Below are 25,563 nucleotides of genomic sequence, written 5' to 3'. Positions count from 1 at the left end.
TTTGGTTTTTGTTTTGTTGAAAGAAATTTGAAATTAATTCCTAACCAATCACAGTTAGGCATCAATTTCCTCTGCCCTATCCTCTTGTGGAAAACACCTCACTAACCAATCACAGTTAGGCAAGCATTAATTTCCTCTGCTCCATCCTTGTGGAAAATACCTCACGTTCCACTCTAGCTGTACTCACTGCATAGCGCGGGCACTGCACACCTTTCAACATCCTGCTGACATACCTGCTGTGGACGATGCAAGTTAGTAAGAGGTAAGGAAAATATAAATAAATATGGGTGTTTATTAGTTTTAATTTTCTGTGGGACAGCAATGGATTTTTGTGAACTGGCGCGAATTTCCACCTAGCCTAGGCTAGCTACTAACTGCATTGCCAGAGTATCTTTAATAATGTACAGTTAAAAGTGACTTAAATATTATAACTATACATAACTATAGTACAAGTAGTGAAATGAAAGTCGCCTCAGCGCACATTTTTCTGACTGAACTGCACGTGAGCCGGCTTGTCTGTTCGCAAGTATCGCCGCTGTTGGGGGAGTCGGGGAAACGTTATAGCACGTGAAATGAATGCTTTAATTTACATTAATTTTACGGAGCCCTCCACATGACACATAAAATAAAAAATGTTTAAAATGTGGCCATATTTGTCCTTTGTCGTGGATTCTCGATCACTTTATTGTGTAAAATGTGCTCGTGGGTCAATGACGTAGGCCTACTTGGGCTATATAGGCCCATTTTCGACGGCGCCTCCATGTCACGGACCGGTTATTATATTGTCTGCTATATTTGCTTTTTATTTATTAAATACATGCAATTGGTTGATGAAACATTTATTAAAATTAAGATACAAATTTGTACAAAACGAAATTTAAAGAAAGGCTTTCTACAGAGCAAAACTGAAGTTGTAATTTCTGATGATTTACAAAACAAAACTTCCATGTAAAAAACATGTCTCCCGACATATTGCGCATCTTATGATCCTATCTAAAAAATGAAAATAATTGTTGCTAAAAAATGTTTGTAAAAAATATAATATATAATAAAACAGCAGATAATAATATATTAATATAAAATAATAACATGGTTTTGGCGGTTATATAGTTCTAATGACGGTGTTTAACTATAACAGTCGGTCTCACGGTCATATACTAACCGTCACACCCCTAGGCATGACCAATAATAGCAATAACTATCAAATAAAAAGATAAAATCTCTCATTTCTGTGGCTGAAATATGAATCACTGATACAGTATGCTTAAGTCAATGGTATTTTTATCAGTTTAATGCGATTTACAGGAAAACAAGTCTGTTAACTACATTTAAGAAGGCAACTGAAATTATAGAACAAAAATATGAGATCATTACTTACAAAAACTCAAAAGAAATGCAAACAATTTAATTACTGAGAACTTGGGTAACACTTTACAATCCGGGTGCACTAATATGCATAGTTCATAAGTAACTAATGCACAGATAGGCCTAATTGGTTGTTTCTTGATGGTCGCCCATTCATAAAATGCACATCATCGGACAACGTTTGTTTTGTATATTATGATGCAAATATACAAATGATTTGCAATATTGTACAGGATTAATTTACAAAACACTTTGGAAATCATGCCAAATATTGCAGAAAATAAATATGCATAAATTTAGAGTAATTTCAAAAATGTTTCCAAAAAAGAAAGTATGGCCGGATAGTCAAAATAAGATATTTTGGCACTTTAAAAAACAGAAAATTACAAATAATTAATGCTTTTTTAAAAGTTAAAGTACATATTTGGTATCTTGTTATGCGTTTAAACCCATTTTGAAATTAAACCCAATTAAACCTATTAATAAAAAAAAAAATGCAACCGGACAGAGAATTTAGGCGTCACGTCATTGACATTTTTAGTAAAGAGTTGAGAAATATAAATATTTTACAATAACTTATATTGGATATGTAAATGGAATTTGCTTAATGGACGAGTCTTACAAAGTATAGGCTATTTCGTAAAACCCATGAATGTATACCCAACTTTGACATCACCTTGTTTTTATTTTGGGGTTTTTTTATGCGTTTTGTTTCCTTTCCATGGTCTGATAAAGCCATTGCTGTTGCCAGGTATGTTTTTGGTGCTGATTTTAAAGAGGCGAGTCTAGAACACTTTTTCTTTTCTCTCCGGACAAGTAACTTGACCATATTACAATGCCTAATGTCGAGCTCCACAATAATAATAAAAACCGTTATGGCAACATAATTGATAAGCTTAATTATATTAAATGAAAAAACAACAACATGTAGGCTATTTGGAAATAAACCCATTTGATTAATGCCACCTTGAGATATTCAATGCTTTAGTCAAGTGTCACAATTTTTTAATGGTATTGAATAAATATTTTTATTATGAAGCGTTTCCATTCAAATGATGATAAATGTGATTGTGGTTAATTAGATTCATTAATCAATTTATCACGTAATAAATTTGATTACAAATTTTAGATTGAAGGCCCGTCCTGTAGTTGATCTTATTCTGCTATAACCTTATCACTAACAGTGGGTTTTCTTATGTGCTTTTCGGTTAGCAATAGATTTGCACTTTAATGTCTGTAGTTTTAATGCTTACTGTAGTGCATCATAACCTATATTCCCCATAAATTTCCTTTTTTTAAATATTTCTTACAGAGAGTGTCCAGAGGACTTCCAAGGAGACGGAGGCAAATATTTCAGCGGCTGTCGCCTTTTGTTTAAAATATGCCCCAGACAGGGTGGGCGGAGGTGGGAGAAAGAAAGATTGTTAGATATAAAAAATAAAGGATAATGGTAAATTTGCTTTATAGTTGAAGATTTATAGTTCTATTACTTTTAAAATAATGTAAAACAAAAACAAAAAAAAAACTAATTTTATAATCTATTTCTGTTAAAATAATGTAAAAATATATATATATATACTAATAAAAGTTTTTTTTTAGAATCCATTTAATTGTTTTGTCATTTATCTAATAAACAACATATGTGTACTCCAAGTTACTTTTCTGTTTGCTCTTGTCTTAAGATACTTTTGGGTTGTCTCGCATTGGATCTTGACCTCTGTTCGACCTTGTTGCTATGAAGTTTCTTTGTATGTTGATTTTTATTTTACAATGAAAACCTGGCTCTGTTAAAAGTTCAATGCCATGCCAACAAAATAACCATATATCTCTTAGTATATATATTTATGTTGGAATTTGACAGCTAATGTTGTGTTGACACTGTTGGAGATTGGACCAACTTGAGTTTGATGTCTATCTCAAACGTTGGACAGAGGTTGTATTTTGGTTGAAAATGAAAACCGGGTTGACGTCATAACCCAACGTCAGACTGACGTCTACCTCCAACGTTGGACAGAGGTTGTATTTTGGTTGAAAATGAAAATCGGGTTGACGTCATAACCCAACGTCAGTCTGACGTCTATCTCCAATGTTGGAAAGACGTTGTATTTTGGTTGAAAATGAAAATCGGGTTGACGTCATATCATAACCCAACGTCAGTCTGACGTCTATCTCAAACATTGGAGAGACGTTGTATTTTGGTTGAATATGAAAATCGGGTTGACGTCATAACCCAACGTCAGTCTGACGTCTATCTCAAACGTTGGAAAGACGTTGCATTTTGGTTGGAAATGAAAATCGGGTTGACGTCATAACCCAACGTCAGTCTGACGTCTATCTCAAACATTGGAGAGACGTTGTATTTTGGTTGAAAATGAAAATCGGGTTGACGTCATAACCCAACGTCAGTCTGACGTCTATCTCAAACGTTGGAGAGACGTTGTATTTTGGTTGGAAATGAAAATCAGGTTGACGTCATAACCCAACGTCAGTCTGACGTCTATCTCAAACGTTGGAAAGACGTTGCATTTTGGTTGAATATGAAAATCGTGTTGACGTCATAACCCAACGTCAGTCTGACGTCTACCTCCAACGTTGGAGAGACGTTGCATTTTGGTTGAATATGAAAATTGGGTTGACGTCATAACCCAACGTCAGTCTGACGTCTATCTCAAACATTGGAGAGACGTTGCATTTTGGTTGAATATGAAAATCGGGTTGACGTCATAACCCAACGTCAGTCTGACGTCTACCTACAACGTTGGAGAGACGTTGCATTTTGGTTGAATATGAAAATCGGGTTGACGTCATAACCCAACGTCAGTCTGACGTCTACCTCCAACGTTGGAGAGACGTTGCATTTTGGTTGAATATGAAAATCGGGTTGACGTCATAACCCAACGTCAGTCTGACGTCTACCTACAACGTTGGAGAGACGTTGGAAGTTGACGTCAAATTGACGTTAGGTTCTGACGTCAACCCGATTTTCATATTCAACCAAAATGCAACGTCTGTCCGACGTTGGGGTCCAACGTCAGACTGACGTCATATAGACGTCTTGTGCCTGCTGGGTGTAAGCCATAATCATCACAATTATAACAAATAAAGGCTTGAAATATCTCACTTTGAATGTAATGAGTCTATATAATATATTAGTTTCACCTTTTAAGTTGAATTACTGAAATAAATGAACTTTTGCACAATATTCTAATTTTACGAGTTTCACTATGAAACCCTTCGAAGTGAAACAAAAAGTCTCTCTAAGCCTTTTTTATTCATAGAAAATAATTAACTTTAATTTATCCCCATTATGTGTAATGAACATTTTATGTAATATTTTTGGTGTATTTTATAGTAATTTTTTGAGTCACCTCATATTGATAAAATGCCATTTGTGTCTCACTGCAAATTAAATTAAAAGGGAAAAAGTGTATTGCCATTTTTACATTTTAAGTGTAAAGCTTCATGCAAATCCCACGGACACAACAGACTCCATCAGTGAACATCAATGTTTTGATGACAGCATATTGTGATTTGTAAAAATACAAATATATAGGCTAGTGTGAAAAAAACACAAACAAAAACAAATTATACACTGATTAAAAACTTAAACATAATCTAAAAAATAGCCTACAACATGTTTGTTGGGATGTTAACATCATGTCTGTGTATTATTTTTGAATTTAAGATGCGTAATGATCATGACACACACACACACACACACACTTATCAGTCATAAGTGAACTGTACACAAGGGGGCAAAAGACCCGTAATGTGTTGACATGATGTTTCCACGTGAAATGAACTGCAACAACCAAAAGCAGAGATGTAATAAATGCATGCACATTTGAATCTGTGTGAAAAAGAGATTAAACATATGTTTATGATAGCATATTATTTATAGCTACCATACATAACCACGATTATAATTCATATCTATTATTAGGCTACAAGCAAAAGACGCGCACGTGAAAAAATGCCCCATTTCCAAGCAACAGCGAGAATATTGAGGTAATTTAGCTACTGTATTGTGAATATATATTGATAAGCAAGTGCTCTACAGATACAATACCTGGCTAGCCTATTACACAATATTTTTATGAATGATGACTTTCAGCTTAAATTTGTTTTACATGTTTAACATTGTCATTTAACAATATTTGTTCATTTCTGTTTTGGAGGCGTAGGCGATACATGAGATGCAGTTTATAGCCTCACTGGAAATATCAACTTAATCCATTACTGAAAAGATGGATGTTCATGTTCACAGATCATGCGTTTATTCACTGCGTGCGTAAAGCCATTTCATAAAGATGAGCAATATTTTGAGAATCAATCAAACTGCGCTCTGTACTCAGATATGGATATGTATGGATATGTGTGCATCCTCATCATCCTCATCTTCATCCTGAGGTGAATGACACGCGTTTTCTTCTCACCTGCTCATTCTGTTCTCACCGACGAGCACAAACCAGAAGATCGTCACGGAGAAACTCAGCGCGTCCATTCTGCGCGAACACGGTTCGGACTGGTTCAAATATCCCGGTTTTCACAGCCTCTGTGAGGAATCGCAGGAAAATCGCTATAATGATCCATGTTTTTGCCTGTGCCTTATCCCGACTGCGGAGAAACCATCGCGAGGTCCGTTAAACCGTTTCTCGAACGAATCGTTCTTATGAGTCGGTTCGTTCGAACGATTCTGTCGAATTGACCAACCGATTCGGCAAGCGTTCGTGAATCCCTCGACTTTCCGATAACAAACTTTTTTTTTTTTTTTTACAAATCTCATAGTCTTCATTGACATATTGACATCTCATCTCCTATCCTATCTTATTACAATTATGGCAAGCCATTTTAACTTTTATTCATTTCCAGGATATGAATTCTTGGTATCAACAATTACATTTTCACTAGTTAAAATGATCATTATTGATATCAGGAATTAGTAACAAGGGCCATTTTTGATATCAGGAATTAGTACATTTCCACAAGTAGGCTAACAATGCTAATTCTTGATATTAACAATTACATTTTCACTAGTTAAAATGCTAATTCCTGATGTCAAAAATTGCCATTTTTACCAGTACAAATCTAATTCCTGATATCAAGTATTAGCATTTTAACTAGTGAAAATGTAATTGTTGATACCAAGAATTAATATCCTGAAAATTAATAAAAAAAACGGCTTGCCATATGACAATAATCTCTCCACTCAAGCAATACATGTCACACTAGATCGAAGCAATAGCAAACCCTATATAATCAAACCGTGTTAATTTATTTAAAATACAACCAATATACAATAGTTAGGCTTTATAAACAATATTGCACTTAAAATACACGACAAAATGTCAATGTACCAGCAAAAGATTGGACATAAAATACAAAGTGAGAACAGTTTTGATCGTTGACTTGAAAGAATCGGTTCAGCAAATCTAACTGTTCGAACGAACCGATTCATTTGAATGAACGGCCCCCTCTTCGTTCACATCAGATTAAAATCCTCCGCTCGTGGAGGATACAAGCACTCGCACGATAAAACAATGTTCTTATGTAACATCAACCCTGATTTACTGTCATCTCTATCATCACCCTGAATACTTTATGAAGAGGTTTAAAAGGCATCAACACACATCCAAGTTCTTTGTTAAATCATTCGCACTATTGTTAGTGTCAGACTATTGTTTGCTTTGTTTGTGTCTGATGTTTGTGTGTTGTTGTCTGACATATATAAAGGCCATGAGCTTAAATGATGTAATAGTGCGTTCAGTGACATAAGCTCTTGTTGACTTTGAACATCGAAAGGGTTTTAAGAAATCCTTCATGCTATTGACACTGTTTATAGCCCGTGTTTAAGCTGATGCTCCGGGAGTTTGTGTCTGCCGAGAGGACATAAAGAGAGAAAGAGAAGACAACAGAATAGAGAGATGGATAGAGATGTGTTGTTAGTGAATAAGAGGTGGACCTCGAGGATTTTCACCACTACAGATTACAGGACAGAAATGCTGAGCTGTGAGATTATTTAGTCTTCATAATCTATACAAAACAGTGTGACACACACACACACACACACACACACACACACAAAAAGGCATGTACACAACACACACACACACATTGAGACCGCCACAAGTTATTATTAGCAGGGTCATATCATAACCATATAGCCTATATACCAATAATATAATATAATATAATATAATAAACAATATCCTGTTTAAAAAAACAACTTTGGAAACATATTTTCAAAAATACAATCAGCCTAAATCACCATGAAATCAAAAGGGACACTTATATTGCAGTATTTATTATAAATGTATTATCAAATTGGTTGCTGCTCCCTCGCGCCAGTAAACACGTCATAAGAGAATTAAGAGAAGATTTCTAATATAATATTCTAATATATTATTCTAATATATATAAAATTGTAATCTCAGCATTTCTGTCCTGTAATCTATTTCGAATAGGCTATTCCATTTTTTTTTTTTAAACAAGAATTGTCCATTTTGATTTCATGGTGACTTAAAAAAGCAAACAGCTCTTTGACTCATTAAAGGTGTTTAATTTGTGAATCGGACAACACAACGCAACACAAGTTACACGACACAACACGACACGACACGACACAACACAACACAACATAATATAATATAACATAGGCCTAACATAACGTTAACAGTTAACACAACACAACACAGACATTTGCAGCCACTACATTTCCCGAGGTACTGCGCGAATCTGTTGCCATGGAAACACACAACAGAAGCTGCTGCGACTCCAGAAGTTGACAGGAAAAAGTAGGTAATATTTGCACATTCTGTCATACGAATAACTTTTTAGGCAGTGTATACGTTCCCTTTTGATCGAATACTTTATTATCAGCCAGCGACTATTGCCAGACAAACAATCGAGATCGCTAGGCTGCTTTTTTTAAACAATACTTATATACAGCCTGTTTTGATATTTCTGATCTGCAGATGGCGATTGATCATTATCTAGCCTATATTCCCGGTTAACAGAGAACATTCTGGCAAGGTTCTCTCAAAGTTATGAACAAACGTTTTTTCCAGTAATGTTAATAGGACGTTCTTTTTGACGTTATCGGGTCTTTAATAATGTTCTTAAAACATAAGCACACATAGGCTATGTTTTTCTTAAAATGTTTTAGCTGGAAGTTCATCTAAGGTTTTTTTTATTTTATTTTTTATGTTATACTTAATATTTTTGAATGTTCTTTGAATGTTCTTTAACTATTCTGAAACGTTCCCATGAACTTAAAGGGATAGTTCTGACATTTCTGAAATTCTTCCATAGTATTTTTATTTTGGTTACCAATATTCTTCAAAATATCTTCTTTTGTGTTCAGCACAAGACAGAAATTAATACAGGTTTGAAACAACTTTAAGAGTGACTAAATGATGACATAAGTTTCATTTTTGGGTGAAGTATCCCTTTGATGGAAAGTTAGCAAGAAACATTCTTTGAGCATGTTATTGTCAGCTGGTTTACTCCTGCAGGACACGAGGAGACGTGGATATGGCGAACAGTGCTGATCTCTCAACACCTGCAACTGAACATGAGCCTCATAGTATTGGCTCACACAGAGAAGGTACAGACATGTAAACACACACACACACACACGCAAGCACGCACGCACACACACACACACACACACACACACACACAGGTAAAGACACACACACACACACACACACAGGTAAAGACATGTGTACACACACACACACACACACACAAACACAGGTAAAGACACACACACACTCACACACACAGGTAAAGACATGTGTACACACACACGTACGCACGCACGCACGCACACACACACACACACACACACACACACACACACACACAGGTAAAGACACACACACACAGGTAAAGACACACACACACAGGTAAAGACATGTGTACACACACACACACACACACACACACAAACACAGGTAAAGACACACACACACACTCACACAGGTAAAGACGTGTACACACACACGTACGCACGCATGCATGCACGCACGCACACACACACACACACACACACACACACACTCACACACACACACACACACTCACACAGGTGTACACACACAGGTAAAGACATGTGTACACAGTACACACACACGTACGTACGCACGCTCGCTCGCACACACACACACACACACACACACACACACACACATACATAAACACACACACACACAAAGGTAAAGACGTGTACACACACACACACACACACACGCGCACACACACACACACACACACACACACACACACACACACACACACACAGGTAAAGACATGTACACACACACACACATTTAGTTTTAATGGTGATGTAACATAACATAACTCAGATGTTTAATGTGTGTGTGTGTGTGTGTGTGTGTGTGTGTGTGTGTGTGTGTGTGTGTGTGTGTGTGTGTGTGTGTACATGTCTTTACCTTCCTTTATATTTCCTTTAGAAGAAGGCACTCTGGATGACATCTTCAGGTTTGAGGAGGACTTCCCTGATTGGTCCACAGGGTTTGGCAGCTCTGATTGGTAGGTGTTAAAATGCATGTTCATTATTTATTTTAATAAATAATCATGGAAGCTACAGCTGAGACTGTTTTTTTCATAGATGTGGAGACGTACATGAATGGTTAAAAGAATGAATAAAAATAAATAAATAAAAATCTGATGCAGTCATTAACTAATCTTGATTTTATAAACCATCAATGTGTGTGTGTGTGTGTGTTTTTCTTTCTTCACTAAGATTAATATTGATTTTTACATTCAATATTGATATACACTACTGTTCAGATGTTTGTATATCTATTTCTGGCTCTTGTCTACCTTGTCTAAGGGAAATGAGTGATGGTGAAGATGACACATGCGGGGAGACGCAATACATTGACAAGAAACGCATGTTCAAGCTTAAAACGTTTCTGGCCCAACTGGACACCTTTTACCAGCAGAAGAAGCTGAATTTGCTACAGGCCAGGTCTGTCTCCTCCTCTTATAACGTGGCCCTTCCCATAACAGTTCACAGATAAATCTGCCTCAACCTCTCAGGGTGGGAAGGGTTTTAGACTCTGTGAATCTCTGCCTCCCACTGTGTTTTCTAATGTACATCATGGTGTGAGCACATGCCACAGGAAAGCTGTTACTGTAGGTGGACTGAGCCGCTCAGAGCCGTCGAGCTGGAAACACAGAATGCCTTCTCCATTGAAAATAGTGCATTCACAGCTTTTAGGTAAATCTCAGAAAAACTCTGAGAAATGTTGGGGTCATGTTTCACCCAAAACAAAAAGTAATTCTATTTTGTATGAATAATGAAATTAATGAAAAAAGATCTCATTCTCATTACCTTAAAAAAACACACAATACAATTGTATCATGGTTGTGTTTGCTGTACTTTGTTTGCTGTTTTTAGTGATGTTTTACAGTAATGAGAAGGAGATTATTATTATTTTTAATTCAGGGATGCAAGCAGCTCACAAATCAAAAATGCTGACTGCATGTGATTGGTGCAGATCTGATATGGTGTGTAAACACACAACACGTTAATTACGTCTAATCTCAACAGTTTGCAGTCATGTGACTGACGACAGCAGCACATGCACAGGGATTCTGCATCTATGCTGAAGTGCTGCAGGTTTTCATGGATATTGTTACGAATGATCCACTGGAGGCAAGCTGGTTGAGAATCCAAATGCAACTTTAATTAACAAACGTAATCAAACACAAAACAAAGGCAAGGCATGAAACGAGAACAACGACCGGAAACATTCAATACTAGACAAAGACACAGGGCAAACATGAGGGCTTAAATAAACAGACTAATTACAAGACAAGGAACACCTTTGAACAATAATCAGACGATTAACAAATTAAAAGACACATGGCTGGATCACATGACAAGAAGGGAATCACATGAGAAGACACAGAAACATGACAATGACAAGAAACAAAAGCCAAACCGTGACATGGACGGCGGCTGCCACCTCGGGACGAGACTCTGGAACGGCAGCCATCTCGGGACGAGACTCTGGAACGGCAGCCATCTCGAGACGAGACTCTGAAATGGCAGCCAACTTGGGCGTGACGTGAACAGTTTTTGGCTCGGCAGACGTGACGTGAACAGTCTCTGGCTGGATAAACATGACGTGAACAGTCTCTGGCTCAGCAGACGTGACCTGAACAGTCTCTGGCTGGATAGACGTGACGTGAACAGTCTCTAGCTGGATAGACGTGACCTGAACAGTCTCTAGCTGGATAGACGTGACGTGAACAGTCTCTAGCTGGATAGACGTGACGTGAACAGTCTCTGGCTCGGCAGACGTGACGTGAACAGTCTCTGGCTCGGCAGACGTGACGTGAACAGTCTCTAGCTGGATAGACGTGACGTGAACAGTCTCTGGCTCGGCAGACGTGACGTGAACAGTCTCTGGCTCGGCAGACGTGACGTGAACAGTCTCTGGCTCAGCAGACGTGACGTGAACAGTCTCTGGCTGGATAGACGTGACCTGAACAGTCTCTGGCTGGATAGACGTGACGTGAACAGTCTCTAGCTGGATAGACGTGACGTGAACAGTCTCTAGCTGGATAGACGTGACGTGAACAGTCTCTGGCTCGGCAGACGTGACGTGAACAGTCTCTGGCTCGGCAGACGTGACGTGAACAGTCTCTGGCTCGGCAGAAGTGACGTGAACAGTCTCTGGCTCGGCAGACGTGACGTGAACAGTCTCTGGCTCGGCAGACGTGACGTGAACAGTCTCTGGCTCGGCAGACGTGACGTGAACAGTCTCTGGCTGGATAGACGTGACGTGAACAGTCTCTAGCTGGATAGACGTGACGTGAACAGTCTCTGGCTGGATAGACGTGACGTGAACAGTCTCTGGCTCGGCAGACGTGACGTGAACAGTCTCTGGCTCGGCAGAAGTGACGTGAACAGTCTCTGGCTGGATAGACGTGACCTGAACAGTCTCTGGCTGGATAGACGTGACGTGAACAGTCTCTAGCTGGATAGACGTGACGTGAACAGTCTCTGGCTCGGCAGACGTGACGTGAACAGTCTCTGGCTCGGCAGACGTGACGTGAACAGTCTCTGGCTCGGCAGAAGTGACGTGAACAGTCTCTGGCTCGGCAGACGTGACGTGAACAGTCTCTGGCTCGGCAGACGTGACGTGAACAGTCTCTGGCTCGGCAGACGTGACGTGAACAGTCTCTGGCTCGGCAGAAGTGACGTGAACAGTCTCTGGCTCGGCAGACGTGACGTGAACAGTCTCTGGCTCGGCAGACGTGACGTGAACAGTCTCTGGCTCGGCAGACGTGACGTGAACAGTCTCTGGCTCGGCAGACGTGACCTGAACAGTCTCTGGCTGGATAGACGTGACGTGAACAGTCTCTAGCTGGATAGACGTGACGTGAACAGTCTCTGGCTGGATAGACGTGACGTGAACAGTCTCTAGCTGGATAGACGTGACGTGAACAGTCTCTGGCTGGATAGACGTGACCTGAACAGTCTCTGGCTGGATAGACGTGACGTGAACAGTCTCTAGCTGGATAGACGTGACGTGAACAGTCTCTAGCTGGATAGACGTGACGTGAACAGTCTCTAGCTGGATAGACGTGACCTGAACAGTCTCTGGCTGGATAGACGTGACGTGAACAGTCTCTGGCTGGATAGACGTGACGTGAACAGTCTCTAGCTGGATAGACGTGACGTGAACAGTCTCTGGCTCGGCAGACGTGACGTGAACAGTCTCTGGCTCGGCAGACGTGACGTGAACAGTCTCTGGCTCGGCAGACGTGACGTGAACAGTCTCTGGCTCGGCAGACGTGACGTGAACAGTCTCTGACTCGGCAGACGTGACGTGAACAGTCTCTGGCTCGGCAGACGTGACGTGAACAGTCTCTGGCTCGGCAGACGTGACGTGAACAGTCTCTGGCTCGGCAGACGTGACGTGAACAGTCTCTGACTCGGCAGACGTGACGTGAACAGTCTCTGGCTCGGCAGACGTGACGTGAACAGTGTCTGGCTCGGCAGACGTGACCTGAACAGTCTCTGGCTCGGCAGACGTGACGTGAACAGTCTCTGGCTCGGCAGACGTGACGTGAACAGTCTCTGGCTCGGCAGACGTGACGTGAACAGTCTCTGGCTCGGCAGACGTGACGTGAACAGTCTCTGGCTCGGCAGACGTGACGTGAACAGTCTCTGGCTCGGCAGAAGTGACGTGAACAGTCTCTGGCTCGGCAGACGTGACGTGAACAGTCTCTGGCTCGGCAGACGTGACGTGAACAGTCTCTGGCTCGGCAGACGTGACGTGAACAGTCTCTGGCTCGGCAGACGTGACCTGAACAGTCTCTGGCTGGATAGACGTGACGTGAACAGTCTCTAGCTGGATAGACGTGACGTGAACAGTCTCTGGCTGGATAGACGTGACGTGAACAGTCTCTAGCTGGATAGACGTGACGTGAACAGTCTCTGGCTGGATAGACGTGACCTGAACAGTCTCTGGCTGGATAGACGTGACGTGAACAGTCTCTAGCTGGATAGACGTGACGTGAACAGTCTCTAGCTGGATAGACGTGACGTGAACAGTCTCTAGCTGGATAGACGTGACCTGAACAGTCTCTGGCTGGATAGACGTGACGTGAACAGTCTCTGGCTGGATAGACGTGACGTGAACAGTCTCTAGCTGGATAGACGTGACGTGAACAGTCTCTGGCTCGGCAGACGTGACGTGAACAGTCTCTGGCTCGGCAGACGTGACGTGAACAGTCTCTGGCTCGGCAGACGTGACGTGAACAGTCTCTGGCTCGGCAGACGTGACGTGAACAGTCTCTGACTCGGCAGACGTGACGTGAACAGTCTCTGGCTCGGCAGACGTGACGTGAACAGTCTCTGGCTCGGCAGACGTGACGTGAACAGTCTCTGGCTCGGCAGACGTGACGTGAACAGTCTCTGACTCGGCAGACGTGACGTGAACAGTCTCTGGCTCGGCAGACGTGACGTGAACAGTGTCTGGCTCGGCAGACGTGACCTGAACAGTCTCTGGCTCGGCAGACGTGACGTGAACAGTCTCTGGCTCGGCAGACGTGACGTGAACAGTCTCTGGCTTGGCAGCCTGGCAAAGCCCACAGTGAATGACGAGCCGCTCAACAAAAGAGCAAAGTCCATATACTCCACCAGAGTGCAGTGAAGGGTATTGGCAGGCATGAGGTAGTAAATAGGTTCATTAAGTCCATGGTGGAACATGTACTTTAAGATACCATCACAAAAGTCTACCCCATGGCAAAGCTCATAAAACTCCCTCCCATACTCCTCAATTGGACGGTCACCTTGGCTGAGGCGGAAGAGACGAATTGCTGGGTCCATGTTTTGGTCTAGTATTCTGTTACGAATGATCCATTGGAGGCAAACTGGTTGAGAACCCAAATGCAACTTTAATTAAAAAACGTAATCAAACACAAAACAAAGGCAAGGCATGAAACGAGAAATGCTTATTATATTTTTGTTGTGCAAGTATGTGGATTTTTTTCAACCCAGTTTCATGATAAGTCTTAAGAATTCATATGAGATTTTGAAATCATAAGTTGGGCTGTGCAAAAACGTATGAGCCAAATATCAAATTAAGCATAAAGTCGAACCCCTAACCTAATCTCAATTATAAAAGAATATTAACGTGCATTTTCATTCAGTCAGGTATGATGCGAATGGTATTGTTGTGAGTGTGTTGATTGATTTAAATGGTGACCTAAATTCAATCCACGCCGACAGTCACCAGATTACATCACTCAGACAGTCTAATTCTGATTCAGCATGTTCAATCTGTGAAAACAAGCTCCGTCAGACTCCGACCGGAGACACACTGATCCGACAAACCCCGATGAAGTGTGTGTTGCCGTCTGTCGGCGCAGTGTGAACTGGCCTCTATAAGGGATCTTCACAGTTTAATCATTAATCTCTCCATTCCCTATAATGGGAAATGTATTCTTTCCTCGTTACCAACTACAACATTTTCAGTGACTTGTTAAATGAAGATTTGTCGCTTATGAATAACACACAAATGTATTTGTAAATCTGAGTTTGTACAAAATGCACTTTCTTCAAGGGAGGAACTAAAAGCATTTGACCTTCATGTGACTGAGCTGGAGAAAAACCGAGAGCAGATTGAATCGGATATAGAGAGAGAGAAACAAGCTGAGAACAGGTAAAAAACATTTTTTGAGAACGAAGTCCCCTGAAGAAGAGAAAGAAGTGTCTAACTGTGGTTTCTTCTGCGCAGCGTGGCGGTGCTCCGGCTTGGAGCTCAACACAAGCGTGTGTGTGCCGAGCTGCAGGTGGAGGAGGATCTGGGTGATCATTTAGCCATGATCCTCAAAGAGCATGAGTGAGTTTCATATCTACAATAATGTGGATTTTATTGTATTTATTCTCCCTATCTTGATACTGTAACTTGCATTCTTGTCTTGATATTTGTTTTTATTGTGATCATTTTTTAACTCTGCTTTGAACTTCTGGAAATGTAGTGGTTGTTTTGCTCGTCAGCAAGCAATGGAGGAAATTCTTCTGTTCATTCTGTAATTTCTAAACTGTTTAAAAATTCTCTTTTTTATTATGCTATTTTAAATGCTCCTTGTTTTGTTTTGGAGGTCTACAATAGGTCTACATGCATCCAAGGTCAAAAAAACACTTTAATATACAGTCTGAATATTCGGTTTCTCTAAACCCCTCCTTTCTGAGAGCTGCTCTGCTCTGATTGGTCCGATTGCCCAAGATCAGATTGTGATTGGTCGACCGCTTGAACTTCAGCTCTGGATCTTCCTCAGCACTGGATATAGGGATGTCCCGCGTGACGTCACGCCATTTGGAGCAGCCATCTTGACGGAATAGAAAATGCTAAACCGCCGGTGATACTACAGCTCGTCGCGAAATATTCCTATCATGCCCGAGCGATGCTGTGCAGTTGGATGCGATCAGATACGTGATCATACAAAAGGAATCTCTTTATACCGTAGGTCTATCCCAAAAGAAATAAAACGGGAGAAACAAGTGGTTGGTGGCAATAAACAGGTGATTTTATTTTGTGTTTTTCCTTGTAAACTCAGTTTAAAAATTATTACAGGTAACGTTACTATAATTTGGTGATTAAAATACATTGACCAACCTTGCGGTGATGATTGAAAAATCCTTCCCCGCTGGTGTCCAAATCAAATAGTTGCTGACCCATCCGGACTCATGATACTGATAGCCTGCTATGCTTTTAATGAAGCTCCGGTGTTAAGTTTGCGTGATGGGAAGTGAATAAGGGAGCTGTAAATGTCACCGAACTCAATGTCAGGAAGTTTTTCTACACATTTAATGCCTGTAAAAAAGAACTTGTGGTGCTTCATATGGATCTTTGATTCCTAATTCCTTTATCTTCCTCTTGTATCTTTTTCTGATGCTAATAAGTGCAATGATATGACGTGAAGAGTTAGCTGACGGCCGCTGCGCTAATAATAGATAACGTTAGTGGTGGGGGAAAAAATAGATTCTGTTCAATATTGAGATATTTTGCGCACGCAATTATATCAATACTGTAGTGCAAAGTATTGCAAATACTTAGGCTAATTATAAAATAATTATACTAATAACTATATTATAAGTATGGTCTAATAATAATATATATTACACAACCCTAATAATAGATCCATTGCCACTGAGTAGCTGACGGATGTATTCCGTCAAAATGGCTGACACGCGGCTAGGGGTCACGTGACTGGGAGATCCCTAAATAGTGATACGAACAGTAACGATTTTACCGTATCAATCTCATCAAATTGGATTTGCTTTATCAGCAGAAAACAAAGTTTTCTTCTCGACATGAACAACATGAACCAAACTCTTCCAGTCTTAGATAAACTACAGTGTTTGAGGGTCAAAGTTGGTGTGGTTGGCGATCAGCCACAGAAGGCCAAAGGCTGGCATTTGTAACAAACCCACATAGGTTGGCATAGGCTGGAATTGCAGAGCGAGTCCGAGACGACTTGTTTCGAGCAGTTCACAATCGATTATTTCTTTTAGAATATACAATATCTTGTAGTGAACTTTGATCTTGAAAACTTTGCAGAGCTTTTACATTCACAAACAGCTTTATTACACACTACAAGGTCATATAAAGGGGTGTTTAAAAGGTCACACTCTACATTTGTGAATCCCAAACTAAGGTTCACAATGTGAATCATTTCATTTCGCTCTCAAATAACATTTAAAAACTAATTTTTTGATGAAGGTACCAAATTGCGGGACAAACGTAATTTGTTTGTTTTATCTCAGATTGGAGAGGAAGTCTTGAGTTGTGTATTTTTACAGTAGTTCATCAAATTCATTTACACAGCATGATTTAATCTCCAAACCATGGTTGTCTAACAGAAAGCCTTTAATATGCTGTTGTTGGGGATGTAGAGTGTAACTGTGTTATTTCCAGGCTGGAGCTGTGCCAGGTGGAGGTCGACCTGGGTCACTTCTTGGCTCTGCGTCAGGAGCTTGAGCTGGAGGAGAAGAACGTCCAATCTCAGGACAAGAAGAAACAAAAGCTCAGACTCCAGCGAGAGAAGAGCGTTATCAAACAACGCAGACACAAAGCACAACATGACAAAGTGTAAGAGTTTAATGTGAAATGTGTCACACAATTGCACAACGCTTTTATCACATCCACTCCAGTTTGCAGTTAAATGCAAGACATGTAACCTGAGCCATTTAAAGGTGGAGTGAGCGCTTTCTGAGAAATGCTGTCGAAAATGGAAATCAACATCCAAACATACAGTAATGTGAATATTTGTTAGGGTGTGTTCACACTTGGCATGTTTAGCTGGATTAAAACAAACTCTGGTGCGATTGCTCTGGTTCATTTGAATAAGTGTGAACGCTGCCATCTGAACCCTGGTGCCAGCAAACACACGGAAGATGAGTCTCGATCCACTTCCAAATGAACTCTGGTGCTGTTTGACTGATATATGAACGCAATATGGACCAAAGACATGTAAACCAACCAAAAACAGGACGTGATGTCACAAGATGCGACCCTAAAAAGGACAGAATGTTTTTTCTCATCATAGTCGTGATGTTGCTCACAGTTCGGTACAGGCATCAGAAGTGCTTCTCCTCACAGCAGAGGTGTGTGTGTGTGTGTGTGTGTGTGTGTGTGTGTGTGTGTGTGTGTGTGTGTGTGTGACGGAGGGATTCCTGTCGCTGTTTTGACTCCTTTACACATTTTATAAGCTCTTCACGAGTTCTCAGTTGGTCAAAATACCATCATATGTAGACTATGCACACACAGCATGGACGTTCGGTAAATTCTGTCTTGAAATATACAGAATAAAAGCCAACCAATCAGGTTGTGATGTGAACATATCCCTATGCCTTTAGGTTCAGTCTTAAAAATGCCAATGTGAACACTAAGCAGACCAATACTAAACGTTTCTTCTTCTTTCTTTTTTTTGCCCGGAGTAAACGAACCAAGCAAATCGAACTACAAGTGTGAACATACCCTCAGATGTCTGTTCTGTGTGTGTGCTGAAACATTTCCTGGCTATGTGGCAAAAAAAAAAAAGTGGATTGGTCCAATCCATAGAGCACCAGAACACTCGTGTAGCCAATCAGCAATAGTATCCGATCGAGATGTTGGAGGAGAGAGAGTGAGCAAGAGGGACATCTGCAGAAGACTGATGGCTGAGATATTATCAAAGAGTAAATGGTCACATGAATATAATTGGATAAAGAAGGGTTATGATTAGTGTTAGGAGCCACGTTAATAACAGCTTTCCATCGCTGGAGAGACTTTAGAGAGCAGGAAGGTCTTGAGTAACTTTGGTATTTGCTATGTTTCAAAGAAGCGAGATGTGCTGTTGTTGGATCACAGCTGATTCATTCTCATTTGCACCAGCTGTTAGTGGTTGCTCGTGTTGCATACGTTTTCTTCTATTGGGGGCGGAGCAATGAAAAGAGGGGGGTGTTTGTTTGGGTATCGATTTCAACTATCAACATTGTTTCTCAGCAATCGCATGCACCTTTAACAGTCTAAACCATATCACAATTAGACGTATTGCTGAATTGTCACATGATGGATGGTAAAATGAAAAGATCACATAGATTTTTAAAGGAGCCAATAACACACATTTGAACATATTTTAAATTTAGTTGAATCTAGAATCTATTTAGTATTTGCCTTGCCAAAAGAACATTTTAAGTAGAAATTGACTCATCGACTCAAAATGATTTAAAAAACAAAGTAAAGTGTCTTTAACCTATAACCAGCAGAGAGAATGGCCTCTGGTTTTCTAGTCAATTTGTATTTCTATTGTACAGCGACAGACCCCGGCATCATGGCGGCCAGTTGTACTGTACGTGGGCGAGCGCCACTTGAAAATGTTGGTTTACATTTTTCAGACAACAGTGTAATTTGTATAATCTCCTGTGACAGTGAGCGTGAGGCGGTTTTACAAGAGCAGGCAGAAGTTGTCAGGAAACAGCAGGAACAGGCTCTTGCTGGACATCTCAAAGCAGCGGTCTTCCTCAAACAGACTCTACAGAGGTGACACGTGGACATGCACATGTTGTACAACTTTAGTTGAATTACAACTGTCAATTTACTGCTTCCATATGAGTGGCCAGTCTAATAAAGTGTGTTTATAAGAAGATAGTATCAAACTTATTCTAAGTGCTGTTGTGTTGTAGGATGAAACAGAAAGAGGCTGAGGCGAACGAGAGGAGGAAGGAGCTTGTGAAGAAGAGGCAGACCGCAGTGATGACACTTAAAGCCAGTTTCGCTGCCAGTCAGGTACAGTCAATCAGTCGAGTTGAGTTTGGAGTTGTGACGTGTCTGTGAAAGGAGAAACTAGAATTGTGCAGTATGAATAAATCGTAATAAGTGTGTAATGCTTCATGAGGTCTGGTCAGACTCAGCTCAAACAAACAACATGGAGCCACCTCTTCGTAGGCTCACCACCCGCAAGGAGAAGCTTAGGGTACCAATGTGGTGGACTTTCCCTTACGCACCTGACTTAAGTTTAACCAAGTTTCCTGACACCTGCAAAATTATAGCTACCCTCTGACCGTGTTGGTTTACGCCTAAGAGTAGCTACTCTGACCACATAAAATGCCTAAGAATTATAGTTACCTGAGCACATCTAACCCCACCTGAGAGTCTCACACTGAGTCAACACGCCTCGTTCCTTTTGAACACTATCACTCGGGAATAAGGTCTCTAGTGTTCGACTAACAGGCTGCGCAGCAATAACCAGACAATGCCTTCAAATATGCTTTAATCACTTAATTTTAGAGAGAATCCCACCAACAAAAAGAGTACATCAGTTTTTATAGAATAGGAGCATGGCAAAGGTGACATGATTCATTACATAATTTTCCTACAATATGACTGGTTCTTCATATGTATAATCCAGCAAACCCTTCTGTTAACAGCTAGATGCAATTTCTTGATTTACTTCACTTTGTTTCTCAAAGTGTTTATATATTTAAACATCTGTCTAGTTTAATTTCCCCTTTTGTTATATTCGGAGATGATCCACTGTCTGACTGACTTTGGAAACATTTATGTTTCAAAAGCATATGAATGTTATTCCTGCAAGGAAAAGAAATGTTAGTTTTGATTAATTTAAAAATCCATCACAACAACGAACAGCAACTATAGAGGGGCGCGTTGAAGACAGGAGCTTGGTTGCGGAAATAAAGTTTTCCAATATTTTTTAAATGTCAATAAAAAAGCGATTGCAAAATGTAGATTAATAAAGTTAATAAAGAACTCTGTCTCGTCTTCTGTCCAAACAAACCACATCGTCTTTAAAGAATGATACATTTTTATGTACACCAGTTTTGCGAAATATTCATTTTTCGAATTGCCTGAAAAACCACCTCATTCGAGCGTAAAAACGTTTTTGCGCTACATGGGAGTTTTTTGCACCATTGACATGTTTCCATTGGGCGTATTTTCAATTTGCGCAATTTTAAGTGTAATGGAGACGCAGCTTATGATATGTGTAACCGCAGCAGGACTGGACCAGTATTGCTGGGCGAGTGTTTGCGTCTGCATAAGCCATTGATAGATCTTCTCTCCATGTACTTAGGAAACGATGTGTGCTAGAAAACTACAACAGAAAGCCTATGAACAGAAACAGAGAGAGCAAGAGCAACAGTTGAAAGAGTCACTGGAGGCCAGAGGATTGAACAGCACTGAACACATCCACCGACTGAGAGTGCAGGAGCGCCGCAGGAAGAAAAATGCGTGAGGATTTCCCATGAACATTTGATGTGAATCTTTAAAAATGTTTGAGGACAGCTATTTTTCATGTCTTCTATCTTTTTCATTGAAGGGAGTTTGAAGATACACGGAGAGTGGGGCAAATGGAGATTGTGGCTAAATTGCTCTCGGAAAGGAACGTGAAGGAGAGGCGTAGAAAATCTCCTGTACTGACTCTGAGCCATGAGAAAACACGTGATGAGAAACTCTTGCAGAACATTCTGCCTCCGTCCGCACACACAGGCAGAGAGGTACAGTACCAGTGATAGCTTAGCGTCACACTCACTGTACATGTTTATCAGTAAAACAATGAATGAAACGGTTATATGTTCTGCGCTCCACAAAGAGAAAGTAAAGTAAGCTTATGAAGGATGCAAGTTTGTCTGCAGAAGTAGAGATCATGCCATGATAAACCAACATGTGTCTGCAATATATTAAAAGCATCTTATCATGAGGCATTACTATTTCAATTAAACTCGATTTACATTTACAGTGCTTGTAACTGTGTGGTGGGGTGTTGGAGAGAAAACCTTGAAAAATAAATATCATGTAACAATAATACTGCATTATCGGGGTGGTAAATACAGCTTGTGATTATAATGATTGCAATAAAAGGATATTATTACGGAGCTGGTTCAGTCTAGTTTCCTCAGGATGAGCATCTCTAGATAGAAAAGGGAAAATAGAGGAGAAGGACAAGCTGCTGTTTGTATTAAGCCGGGCTCACGCTCTACAATTTTGTCCATGATTTGGCCGTCTGAGAGAAAAGTTAAGAATCCTAAAAGATTCCTCTGATTCTAGGCTAAAATCTGTAGTCTTAATCACATTAGACACATTCATCTACAGCCGATTAATGACCATTGATGATATTGATGATGTTAGACATGAGTCTTCCTGATGTGATTTCCTGCTGAAAAATTGTGGTGGTTCCTGGCAGAAATTCTGCAGCCGTTTGCAAAATACCATTATTTTGTACAGTCTTTTTGAGAACAGAAATTAAGCTTTGTCTGTCCTGAACATTTTATGCGTTTTTAACACTTGACGATTTACCAAGTGAGCAAGAAAAAGGGCTTCGGCGAATAGATGAGGCGTGTTCCGGCGCAAACGTTCCCTGGTGATATTTTGCTGTTCCAGAAAACAATTCCGCCACTGACCAGGAGAAACCGAGTCTAAAGTCAGCGGCGCGTTATTCATATGCTGTTTTAAGGGCGCATGCTTGGCCATAATGTAGCGTGTGCACAACACACACACTTTGCTTCTCTCATCTACACAGACGCAGCAGTTAATATTTTTGCAAACCATACATTATTACAAGGAAAAATATATTACCACACGAGCGAAATCATTGTGGTGTCCATGAAGATATGAAAAAATAGGCATAAATCTATATTACACATTTACCCAAATATTCAGGCTAATTGTAGTAATGACGGATCAAACCTGTTTGATCAATAGTGGCGAGACACATCGGTATATAAGGACATCTGACAGTGTGTTGTCCGTCAAGAACCATTAAACAAAATCCTGAAGACTGAAAACCCCGTTACCATCATGTAAGTTGCGTGCGCCGGCAAACCCGCCGTTATAATAGCAATCCACCGTGGAACAAGCGCGCCGGCTCTTAAAGGGAATGTGAGGATTGGTTTATCTCACGTTACGCCCAAACCACACCTATGAGTAATGTAGCACCTTCAGACCATTTTAGATTTGCGGGATCCGCCCACAGAGTTACTTGCGTCTCGCGTTTGATACTTGCGGTTCAGAGCATTACAATAGGGCCCTTAGAGTCATATTGTATATAACTACATGTACTACTAATCCCAAATCAAAGATGCTGATGAAAGCAACACTAACAAGCACTTTTCCCACTTGTGTTTAATTCAGGAAAAGCATGTAATGTCAAGTCCCAGAGCATCTCGCGTCAGGTCGTACGGTGACAGCAACAGTGAGGTCAGTTCCTCTTCAGACTCTGCAGAGCTGGCGTTGGGAGAGAGTGTAGAAATGCAGGATGAAGATAGGAGAGAGACGAGCCTGGCTCAGCCTGAGTTCACCGGCCTTTGGGAACACAAACACAAAGATGATATGGTAACAATTTTAATACATTACATATGCATGTGACACTTCACACAGAGCACGTGTTTGCATTGCTTTACGCTGCTTTCCATTGTTTATCTATGCTAGATGGACGTGTTTGACCATCATGCTTGAGTCTTTTGCATGACTAAAAACGGGCCTCTAAACTTAAAAGTTTACTGTTTTTCCTTCCACTGACCTGCACCTCGTGTTTTTAACATGTCCTTTGTGAACGGCCCCTCATTTTATTCATAACTTGTTTACTTATTGGATATTTAAGACTAATGTTTGTTATTTTTTAGTGCACAAAAATCATCTATCCCAAAATACAGAGATTTGATTTCAACAAAAGTGTATGAAACATCGTGACCAGTACTGTGTTTCCCGAAAGCATTGCAAGCCTAAGTAGATCATTGAGACCATCGGCACCAATAGTCTCAATGCTTTTGGGAAACACAGTCTACATCATCACACAATGGACACACTCTTAACATATGGCTGTGATTATGCAACTGGCCCATTATTTTTTAATGTACTCTTTCCTCAATGCTGCTTTTATAACACTATAATAGAATAAGTGTAATTCTTTCATTGACAGCTAAACAATCTTTGTTTTTTGACATATATGTTCCCCTTAGGCCACATCAGATGAAAACATTCATCTTGAAACATCTTACACCACCATGAAGACTGACATGAACAAGGGTTTGCTTTCAAAGGAAGCAAAAAAGACTATAAAGGGCAGAGAATCAAAAGGACCACCATTCATCAGCAAACCAGAGATTATTCTGTTCAAGGTACCGAATGCAGACTTCTTCATCAGAATAGCTGTGTTCAAAACTTAGTGAGCTGCCTACCTGGACATCATTCTGGGGAATTAAAGGTCCAGTGAACAGAATGTGTCAAATTATGGGAACTGAAGTCGTATGCCTGATAAAATAATTCTTCTTATATTCTTCATTAAAAATACAATACCATAATGCATTGCAATGAGGGCAACAAAGAATTTCCAATTTAAGGTAGATGACAATGCTGAAGGAAATATTGATCATATTGTATATTAAATATGCAGTTTGTGTTTGCTCTCCAGGCCACTAAAGGGATGTGGTGGTGGAAAAAATATGATATGGGAGGAAAATATATATTATGAGCTCACTTAACTTTTAGACACAGCCATCATCTGAGACCTCAAGAACGTGCCTCTAAAGTACAAAACGTAATGCATTATTATATTACATCTAATATATTTAAATCAGAAGAACTGTATTTGCAGGATTGCGATGTTGGGAAGGTCTATAAGAAGAAAGTCACACTCACGAACGTCACATACATGACTAACCACTGCAAGCTGACGGGAGTGTCTCAGAATCTTAAAGACCATGTGTCTGTCAGGTAGGCACGTCACATACACATCTTACGCTTGAGGCTTTACTCGTCAGGCTCATAAGCGATGCTCTTTTAAAGCCAGAGCAGTTCGGCACGTGGTACTGGCATCTTTTGCTGACTCTCTCTGTTTGTCTTGAAAAGAAAATTCTGCCATTATTTCTAAACCTGTCTGCACTGTGAAAAGTGTTCAGTTCTCTTTCTTAAAAAATTTTAGTAAATCTGTTGCCTTAAAATTATTAAGTACGGTAATTAAACTTAATGCTTAGGTGAAAAAAATAAGTTATGTGACCTTGACAATTCCACATTACTTAATTTTTTTCGATTAATCATGAAGTTTATTTATTTAGTTCATAATTTTAAGGCAACGGGTTTCCTAAAAAAAATTAAGTTAAGTCACCTGATCACTTTTTACGTGGAACAGAGAAATGTCTCTCTTTTT

At 40.2% G+C, this 25,563-nt stretch overlaps 2 protein-coding genes across 8 annotated transcripts in view; one reads left to right on the top strand and one right to left on the bottom strand.

Moving 5' to 3' along the window:
- gabrd (gamma-aminobutyric acid type A receptor subunit delta) overlaps positions 1-6,044 on the bottom strand; it is a 36,207-nt gene extending 30,163 nt beyond the window's left edge. For all 3 annotated transcript variants that reach the window (XM_079637686.1, XM_079637685.1, XM_079637687.1), the window contains exon 1: positions 5,802-6,044. In XM_079637686.1, coding sequence (XP_079493812.1) covers positions 5,802-5,869 — 68 coding nt within the window. In that variant the 5' untranslated portion in view covers positions 5,870-6,044. The remainder of the gene's footprint in view (positions 1-5,801) is intronic.
- Positions 6,045-8,115: 2,071 nt separating this feature from the next.
- cfap74 (cilia and flagella associated protein 74) overlaps positions 8,116-25,563 on the top strand; it is a 76,669-nt gene continuing 59,221 nt past the window's right edge. The window contains exons 1-14 of one of the 5 annotated variants that reach the window (XM_079638339.1): positions 8,116-8,159; positions 8,880-8,971; positions 9,846-9,921; positions 10,226-10,363; positions 15,480-15,578; positions 15,654-15,758; positions 17,838-18,011; positions 19,833-19,943; positions 20,087-20,189; positions 21,493-21,650; positions 21,739-21,916; positions 23,550-23,750; positions 24,377-24,535; positions 25,012-25,130. In XM_079638339.1, the coding sequence (XP_079494465.1) occupies positions 8,899-8,971; positions 9,846-9,921; positions 10,226-10,363; positions 15,480-15,578; positions 15,654-15,758; positions 17,838-18,011; positions 19,833-19,943; positions 20,087-20,189; positions 21,493-21,650; positions 21,739-21,916; positions 23,550-23,750; positions 24,377-24,535; positions 25,012-25,130 (1,694 nt within the window). In that variant the 5' untranslated portion in view covers positions 8,116-8,159; positions 8,880-8,898. Of the gene's footprint in view, positions 8,164-8,879; positions 8,972-9,842; positions 9,922-10,225; positions 10,364-10,506; positions 10,616-15,479; positions 15,579-15,653; positions 15,759-17,837; positions 18,012-19,832; positions 19,944-20,086; positions 20,190-21,492; positions 21,651-21,738; positions 21,917-23,549; positions 23,751-24,376; positions 24,536-25,011; positions 25,131-25,563 lie in introns of those variants that run through there. The other 4 variants (XM_079638337.1, XM_079638338.1, XM_079638340.1 and 1 more) reach the window with 4 other exon arrangements.

The sequence above is a fragment of the Phoxinus phoxinus genome, assembly GCF_949152265.1.
Source record: "Phoxinus phoxinus genome assembly, chromosome: 15".
Taxonomy (NCBI): Eukaryota; Metazoa; Chordata; class Actinopteri; order Cypriniformes; family Leuciscidae; genus Phoxinus; species Phoxinus phoxinus.
The sequence above is the reverse complement of the archived record's forward strand: the minus strand, read 5'-3'. Positions and strand labels throughout refer to the sequence as shown.